Source organism: Electrophorus electricus, chromosome 10 (assembly GCF_013358815.1).
Source record: "Electrophorus electricus isolate fEleEle1 chromosome 10, fEleEle1.pri, whole genome shotgun sequence".
Lineage (NCBI taxonomy): Eukaryota > Metazoa > Chordata > Actinopteri > Gymnotiformes > Gymnotidae > Electrophorus > Electrophorus electricus.
Genome location: NC_049544.1, coordinates 17,174,488 through 17,184,308, shown reverse-complemented (window position 1 = coordinate 17,184,308; position 9,821 = coordinate 17,174,488). Strand labels below are relative to the sequence as shown.

Below are 9,821 nucleotides of genomic sequence, written 5' to 3'. Positions count from 1 at the left end.
CAAGTGCACTCAAAAATGCTTTAAGCATGAAATTTATTGTTAGTATGCATTAGAATAAAACACAACAGTAGTGAATGGAAAACTAGTTATTGACTGCAGGATATTAATTAATACAGTGTGCTCATATGCTAATACAACAGATGACTAAATGTAATTTTGTATGAAAAGTTATTGTCCACAACATCCAAATACTGCAGTTCTCTGCAACTGTGACTTTGTGGAAAATGTTGATTTTGATTCAGAAATCAAATGTTTTAGTTTTTCATTTTTAAAAATGCATTAGCAAGGCAAAAAGGAAGAAACATTTTATAAAGAAAGCTGATTGAAGCCCAGAATTCCTCTTTCACTCTCTCTCTCTCAGTCTCCTTATTTCTGGATGTCTTCTTTCTATCATGTGCTGACTGCTTATTAGTCTTCATAATCCTTTGATTGTATGACAATGTCCACTTGTCCACAGACATTTCTCAGAGCAGCACAGTCTAGACAGGCCATCAGCATCTTTGACCCAGGCATCTGAGGGGTGAAGGATTCTGTCCATTTCACTGTAGACCCTTGACGTATATTGCTAGTACAAAATACGCACAAGCAAAAACAGAAAAATCACAGTATAATTTCTGTAAGACTCCATGATGATCACTTTATTTCTAAACAAATGAATTCCATTTCCTGCCTGTCACCAAAGCTGCTTAATATATAAATATTAACATATAAATGTTTCGTTGACACAACACTCATTTGGTTGTTACCACTTTTTCATTGTCTACAAATTTCATAGTACATGTGTCTAGTTGATATAACTACCTGTCCCAACAAGAGCACACCATACATGGCAGAATTTACCCTTTAAATAAGGGTTCGGCTAAGTGCTCCAGAGAATGGGTTAGGATAAGTAGTTTTACATAACTTACAGTATCATTCAAAAGTTTGGACACACCTGACTGAATGTATGCTTTTAGTAGTAAGAAAGGTATTTTAATCTAATGAACTATGTTTAAGTTTGTTTCTAAGACAATTACAATTTTGGAAAGATGAAACCATTTTCAAAACACACACTTGCACAATTTTAGATGCATCCTCAGTAAATGTTCTCTCAGAAATTTTGCTCCTCACCCTACAAGTGCTCTGCATATAACAATGTCTTCAAGACTGATGGAAAAGTATCATAGGTGGTGCCTTATGAAGCTGGTTAAGAGAACGGCAAGCGTGCACAAAGCTGTCATCAAAGTATACAACAGTTACTTTGAAGAGTCTAAAATGTAAGATAGTCAGTATTTGTTTATCACATCATAATCACATGTTTTATTTAATTGGTTTGAGACCTTCCATATTTTTTACATGTAGAAAAGAGTAAAAATAAAGAAAGAGTAGGTGTGTCCAAACTTTTGACATCTCAGTTTATCTGTGTGTTACCTGTACTGTTTTGTTTTCAAAAGCATGAGGTCTGATCCCTCCAAGCGTATGGTCACATCTCTCAGATCGTAGCCAGCAGTGTTGGTGAATTTTACAGTCACATACATGTCCATCCCAACTTGAGAGGGTCCTTTCAACTGACACACAAGGACAGCACAGAGTGTAAGTTTAGATAATGCCTCACAGCTGTGTATTTTCCTCATGAGAGGGAACCTTTGCAACTTGACAGTCTACATAAGTTTAATACATGTCATTTTGCATCTGCTAGTCACAACAATCCAATCGTGAGCAATGGACAGTATTGAGGAGGACAGATGGCTGAATACATACATCTATTAAAAGTGGAGGGGCATTGAGGTGCACCACTGCCATACTGGTGAGGGACATTCCCGTCTCACTGATGAGGCCGCACGCAATAAAGGAGAGGAATGGCTGGCCAGTGATGAACTCCATGTACTCGTTAGCAGTCACTGTGAAGACCTGCTGCTTGGCTGAACAACACGCAGAGACAGACTAGTAGCAGAAGCTTCAACCCCAGAATTACACATATCACGATGTTATATAGCAGTCATCGTATCTTTAATAGAACTGGTTTTCTCCTACAGAGATTGAATTCACTGATATAAGCTTAATTACCATATTTAATATATATTCATTTTTATTCTTTGTTACTAATGAACTAAAAAAAATTTTGAAATCCTATTTAAGGACAACTGTCAAAAAGCCTTTTAAAACATTTTCTATCAGACCCACTTTCCCAACTCTGCAGACTCATGTCTTGGGTGATCAACTTGAATTGCTGATTGGTTGCTCCAGTGTAGTAGTCCGTCTTGCAGGTGAGGGTGATGTTGACAGTCCGCACCTGGTTGCTCAGGTTACTGACAATGATTGTCAGGCTTATGTCACCAGCTGTATTAATCTGTTTGGCCTCCATCTGCATTTGCATGTCGACATTGAGCAGGGAGGAGCTATTGGAGTGATATCTGCGCATGCCCTGACGCTCTGCTTGACGCATGGAGCGTTTATCCTCAGCACTGCCTGTGGGTGGTTGGGTGAGAAATTCTTGACAAATGCAAATTGACATAGACAGTGGCTGAAATTATTACATTATTGCTGCTGTAAATTTTAAGACACCAAAGACAAATAAATATTCGGGTGCATTTAATATCGATGCAAAAGAACTGACAAACTACACAATTATAGTTTATTCATATTTGTCTATATTTGCACCTGTCAATCTACCTATTATAATTGCATTTCTGTAACTCACCTGGTAGTGCAGGTAGAACAAGGTGCTAACAACACCAAGATCATGGGTTTGATACCCAGGGAGTACACATGCTCTCTAAGTGATACGTTTGTGAAAGTCACTCTGAATAAGACTGCCTCCCAAATGCTGAAATTGTAATTAGGAGTGGCAAATGTAAAGCACTTGAGTGATTTATTTGATTTCCATCACCCTGTCTCTCGGGTGTGTTCCCTAATAGAGGGATCAGTCTTTTATAAATTTGAATCTAAATTTCCTTCCTTTACTCTGAAGGGGTTATCTGCTTTCAGTAGGGCAATATGGAATCCAATACTAGTTTCTGTCACAAACGGTCTGATAATATTTAGTAGTGAGAGAGGATATCACCAATTGTGTGTTTCAAGTTGCCTAAGATGACAAATGGTATTCAAAGGAAGTCCACTAAGCTAAATTATATTGATTAATATTTAATTAGAGTTATGAGGTACTTTCTGAGACAGACAGACAGACAGACAGACAGACAGACAAAGAAGTGATGGATGCCCTGACACCTTCCCTCCAGTCAACTTTTAACAATGAACTCTCCATAAGAGTTTGCTCTTTGCCTGTTAAAATCACTGATTCATTGAAATGATACTCTCTTAAAGCACATACCACCTGCAAGGCAGGGCTTTGTAGTGTATTTTTTCACAATAAAATATTTCTTCTCTATTTACTTACATACTAAAGTGGGCTGCAGTATTTGTTTGTTTGCTTGTTTTATATTTATTGGGAAGGTATTTGAAACTAATAGGTAACTCCAAGCAGGCTAATGCCTTGATGCTCTCGCACACATTTTTCTTTTATCCAGCAGATGGAGCTGCTGAAAAATTGCAGCTCAGATTCAGGTACAGTGACATGCTCTATAACCAAACTGAGTGCAACCATTGGCTCTTCTCTGTAACGTGGTTTTCTTTAATACAGTGATGTTTAAACCCCTGGACTACTGGAAGACAATGATAATCAGTGATATGACTCTAGGCCCCTTACCCTCAGGATATTTGTAGGTGTGTGTAATGTCCTCTGGCTCATTGGAACCGACCATTTTAGTCAAAATCAGCTGACCCACGTAGGTGGTGTTCACACTCACAACTTCTGTGTTTCCGTACTTGTCCCTTTTGTGGAACACCACATCACTGTTTACCTGGCAGTAAGAAAATATATATATTTTTACAGGATTGTGTATACTGCTAATTTGTACTGTGCAGACTATTTTAGTAAATATCTGAGTGACCCCTTAAGTGAATTAATTTTAGAGTGCAAACAGGCGGAACACACCCAAATGAATCAATTTATGTCACAAACTAGTTAAGGGAATCGTTTGTTTTCCCAAACAACCTTGAATTTATTTTACTTGTAAAATACTGAAGAAAGAACCACAGAGAGCTAATATGCTACTCACCTCAGCAAACACAAAGCTTGCATCATACTCATAGCGCAATTCTCCCTCTTTGACAGCTGCCACAGATACAGGACCACAGCGGTAATAACCTACAGCAAACAAGAGGAATCCATCAAATACAGTGTTGCTTTTAACATGATGTCACACAAATGTTCACTTTTTTTTTATTAGTACTTGTTTTTGATTAAACAGAGATTTTTTCTCCACCTCCTATGCTGAAATATTTGAATGATGTGATATGATGTGATGCATCAAACAGAGCAAAACTCCATGTATGTTGATGGAACACTTTTTAAATCACATTCATGAAAATCCAATGTATTTATTTTCTGATAATCTCTGAGATGTTTTTAAAATCGAACATTTGACCAAAAAGTTATTATAATTTTACAGTAATTTAGTACTTTTAGCACTTTCCATTGGAAAGCTATCCTTTTTCTATCCATGACCGAGCTCAGCCAAAACCAGGTGGGGGTGTTTACCTTCACTGGTCTCCTGAGGGGTGGCATCCACCGCCTGCCAGCCAGAGAAGACTGGAGGTATGTCAGGCCTCTTTGTGAACACCTCATTCCAGCAGTGGTAGTTCCTGCAGATAAACAATTTAAAAACACTATGCGAGAAGTGTCTACCTCAGGTAGTTTTAATAATAAAGATACATGAGTCAGATTTAGGTAGGTTTTGAAGGCACTGTGGTGCACAGTACAATCACCACTAATGGACTGGCTTTGGCAAGGTTTATCTGAGTCCACATATCACCATACTGATTTAAACTGGAATTTAGGCAGTACTTGTGATTTGGTGCAACATATGAATGAAATTTAATAGTGCATAGTGCAACATATGAATGAAAACATAGACAAGACAAACAATTGATCACAACCTAAACAATAATTCTTGGTGTGCTTATAAACTAACTTTCCAAAGGCCACTAAATAATCCTGAGATATGATGAGTTATTATCTGATTATTTTTGATGGTTGTGATGATATTGCCTGCTCATTTCCTTATCTTACCAGATGGAGTCTGTTGTGTAGTTCATGTCTATCTGGCCATCTTCATCCAGCACGATGTCGGTCTCTATGCTGCCCAGGCTGTCATGCGCAGAGAAGTAGTTGGTGATCAACCGTGATGGCAGCCCCAGACAGCGAAGGACTGTGGTAGAAGGTGAGCAGAGAGAACTCCAGGAGGATGAGGGGCAAAACTTTGGCTGTCTATATTTGCTATTTATTAGATGTGACTAGCATTTGCATAGACAGTATGAAAATGTATCTAACATCTGAAGCAGAGGAGTCCAGTCCAGCTGGAGAGCCACCACCCTGCTGCTTTGTTTCTGGTCTCTTCTTACTACTGCAGCTGTAGCTAGACAAGCTGTTCAGGAGCATCTCAAGATTAGAGATCTAAAATATAAAATCTGCAAGCTAACACCTACAGTGTGGTTTATCTCCAAGAAACACCTGGCAAAAAGTTCAAGCTGTAGATTAAGCTGAATTATGTTCTGTGCCAAATATCTCCAAGCTTGGCCAAGTCAAATGCATCACGATGAACATTGATGAACATACAAAACACAGCAGTCACTCTCTGCTGTTACTTACAGGTGTTGAACACACCAGCGTACACCCAGCACTGGGCATACTTGATCGGCACACCCCCTTTTGAGACGTAACTAAGCAGGATTTCTGCACTTCCTGTCCAGGCTGTGGGTGCGGTACCAAGGCTGAAATCATTACTCCAGTTGCCCACCAGGACCCCATTGTCGTCTTGTGAATTGATCTGAGAATATACAGGCACAGCAAACATTGTGGGTGTGGATGTGGATGTGGATGCGTGGGTGTGTGTGTCAGAATACAAGTCATACCATAGCTGAGGCTTTCCGAGTTACTTTTACCACATCTCCTCTATACTCCAGTGGCATTTTCCCAAAGTCCAAGATGAAGAGGCAAGCATCCAGAACTCCCTGCTGAAACTACAGGCAAAACCACAGAAGATGAAGAGAGGTAAAAGCTGAACAAAGACAAAGGATATTGTGCGTTTAGAGTAGCTGTATCACAATCCACCCCTTTTGTTTTTTTTCTTCTCCAAAGCACCCATTAAACCTCCTGGAAGACGTGTTAATATGTTTATGAGCTTGTTAAAGCAGGAAGAAAACTAAACAGAGGACAGGCTTGAATGTCAAATGCATGTTTCTCACTAGGGTTTTCAAAAATCAATCCAGGCAAACTGCATTTTAATGGATTACAAATCCTAACACATCTGACTCAACTCGAGGTGTGTTACCTTAGCAATGTTTCGCCTACAATGCTTGCCTACAAGCACAATAATTTCTTGCCTGTCCGAAGTTCCATGGTCGGCTAGACTTGTCACTAACTGTTCCGTTGAAGATGATTCCCACACTGTTCAACACGTACTCCGTACGATCGTCCTCATTAGCCATGAAAACCATATCAGCTGTGATGTAGCAAACAGGGCAGTGTGGATACTTTCAGATCAAATGGACTTTAGTGAGCTAGTGAATTTCACCACAAAATGCAAAGATGACTGTTCTTACAGGGGTTCCAGGCATTGAACAGGATGTAGATGTCTGTCTTGGGGTTTCTTTCGGTGCGGACTTTCCCCAGGCTGGTTATGACTGTCACGTAGGTGCTGAAGAGGCCAACAATGCAGTCTGCGGCAGGAGTGATGCCCATTTTGGTTTCAGCGGCTTGGTTCCTCAGCACACGGCCCTTCCATTTGCTGCTCTCGACCATGTTTTCACCAAGTGCCATAGTAATTAAGGTCCTTTTGGTACTGTTGGGGTTGTTCCCTAAACCGAAAAGGTACAGTTTATTTTTTTTAATTATTTAGGTATCTAAAACTGTAAACTTGTCAAAACACAAATTCTTTACATGGAAAATAATACTTAATTATAATACTTAAATACTTTACCACTGAAAATTAATTGGTAATGTGACCTTTTCTGGGTACATTGTGCTTTTATACATCTAAGTTGCTATGTTCCCAACAGAAGAAGGAAAACAACTATGTAAGACCTTTCACTAATTTATTAATCAAGACAGCAAAACTCAATTTACTAAATATGTCACAGTAATGTCATGTCATAGTCATTTGCTGCATTGCAGTGCCCTCAATTTCTGCCGCATTTAAGAAAATTAACCTTATAGTAATATAGAAGATCCTAACCTAGCACAGGTCCATGATGGCATAAAATATTTTCTCCTGTCATTATGACACATGTAAAGCACAGACATTCTGGAGACACTGGCAAAGCTAGTGAAAATCTTGAGCATAAATGTAACACACGATCTGCAACCACAGATCCCCCGCCACACACTCACATACATACACGGGTCTGGTCGTTACCACAGCTAATTACCTGATACGTTTTAATCATTCACCTGATGATTCAGATATGCATATTCAATTATCCTAACTGGCAGCATTTGATGCTGAAGCTCTGAGCAGTGGTAGTTCAGTGGATAAGGTACTCAACTAGTAATTAGATGGTTCAAGTCTGTCACGTTACGGACCCTCTCCCCATATGTCTCCCTGCGTGTGCGTGTGTGCGCATGTGTGTGTTCGTCTGCATGACCACGCCCTCCTTGTGTTTCACACCTGCTTCTTGTTGTGTGTCGTTAGTGTGTATGTATATAAGTCCTCTGTCTACATACTAGTTTTGTTGTTGTTTGAACCAGGTTAGCTTGATAATGTTTGGTTGTGTCAGACACGGCTCATCCCCACATCCTGCTTTGCCTCTGAACGTCACAAAGCCCTACCACTGTTGAGCCCTGAGCAAGGCCCTTAAGCCTCAATTGCTCAACTTGTATTCAGTCATAATTGTAAGTTGCTTTGGATAAAAGCATCAGCTAAATGATGTAAATGTAAGCCCTGGTTCATCCCCCCCCATTTAGCAAGTATGGATTTTGAATCTGCACTTCCGCAAAATAATAATTCCAGGGAATAATACATTTTCAAAGAATTGTAAATTATGCCTGAATATTCCTCATCATATATTAGACTGATGTCTCAGAATAACAGTCAAGTACTTTGTATTTCCTGTATATTATTGTATTTAAATATTTTGTATTTATAAAATCTCTTAACATTCAGCTGTAAGGAGACACAACACTATTCAAACTATCTGTTTCATATTTCAAATACAGATCAGAAAGGAGCGGCTCACCAATCAGGAACTCAATATTGACTATGTCAAACTGTGGATTAAACAGCCGATTGAAGACAATGCCCAAGGTGAACTCCTGCCCTCTTCGCACAATCAGATTGCTGTAGTCATACATGTTGGTGCGATGAGCCATCTTGTTCGTCTGCTCATACATGTTCAGATTAATCACACGGAGAGTGGACGCATCTGGAATAAAGACTTTTTTTAAAAATTCCATTTCAATGGAAACTAACACACTGTTACTTCAAGGTCATGAGTAGATGAATATCTTCATACAAAAAAGAATGTATAATGTGTTTTACATCATATATGAGTATAATTAATATATGTTACTTAGCCCTTTTGACCAGTCTTACTCCTACAGGGAGTTAATACTTGAACACATTTAGGCAAGTTTAAATCCTATGCAGAATGACATCATATTTGCTGACTGGCTGGCAGAATGAAGCAAATGTAGTGCAGTCTAATTTTCCACAGTGCTAGCAGTTCACAGTTGTAAAGGTCACTTATTATGTCTTACTTGTAAAGAATCTTCAAGAACATGAAGCTCTTTTCTCTTTCACCTCCTGTACTAGGAGCCATACCATTTTATCCTGTCTCAGTGTGCTTGTTTAAGCCCACCAGGGAAATATCAAGCTCTAATTAGGTAATTAATAAAAACTGTATTGTTTAATTATCCAGTGTGTTGTAACAGGGAAAGCATGAAACTTCTCGGGCCAGTGAATCCCTGGGACTGGACTTAAAACCTTCTGCTGTGTCATACAGACAAATCCTTCTGTCTGTATGATAGGCCCACTGACAAGGCAAAAGCTCTGGGGTTCTGTTTAGGGAGCCTGCCTTCAGCAGAAACCCAGGCAAGCATCTGTACTAAAGGCTCCATCATTTCCCCATGGAATTCCAAATGTTTGAGCGTCAGTAGGGTCCAGCTAGGGTCAATGGGAGAGATGGCGGCCTTTTATCCTTAGATCACTCTAAATGTAAGGCTTTTCAAAGTTTATCAGGATGTGCTACAAAATCACAGTTTAAAGCGTAAGAGTAAGAATTCATTCATTATTGAAATCAGCAAGAACAACCACTAGGGGACCATTACAGAATATGTGCTAATTCTGGAGCCTATACAGTCTTCTACTGTCAAAGCATTTTGTTTTAATATATTTTAAAGTATTGTTGTCTGTCTGCAGCATAGCAATCAGCCTATAAAATGCTGATTGCTGAATGTCCAGTAGCACAAAAAGTACATATTGTGCATTTGAGTGGACACATTACTGAAGTGTAAAAGTTCTTCAAAATAGCCTATTATTGCCGTACCAAAACTAGTCTGTTACTACTGTTTCTTTCTCTTTCTCCCTCTCTCTCTCTCTCTCTCTCTCTCTCACACACACACACACACACACACACACACACACACACATGCAAGCAACACACACACCCACACCCACACACACAAAAAACCAACAACTTCATATCATACCAATCGTGGGTAGACTACCCCTGGGGATGGCTGTTATGGTTTCATACATAGTTGAGATGCTGTTGTCTGCGTTAGA

The 9,821-nt window shown here is 39.3% G+C and overlaps 1 protein-coding gene across 1 annotated transcript; it reads right to left on the bottom strand.

Annotated features, from left to right (window-relative positions):
* Positions 1-9,821, bottom strand: f13a1a.1 (coagulation factor XIII, A1 polypeptide a, tandem duplicate 1). The gene is made up of 14 exons (XM_027013285.2): positions 9,746-9,821; positions 8,275-8,460; positions 6,643-6,897; positions 6,424-6,542; positions 5,953-6,060; positions 5,690-5,867; positions 5,111-5,249; positions 4,580-4,683; positions 4,098-4,186; positions 3,686-3,839; positions 2,164-2,448; positions 1,741-1,901; positions 1,411-1,547; positions 1-565 (listed from the first exon to the last, which is right to left on the bottom strand). Exons 1-14 carry the CDS (start codon positions 9,792-9,794, stop codon positions 409-411), a joined length of 2,121 nt encoding a protein of 706 aa, XP_026869086.2. The 5' UTR covers positions 9,795-9,821; the 3' UTR covers positions 1-408.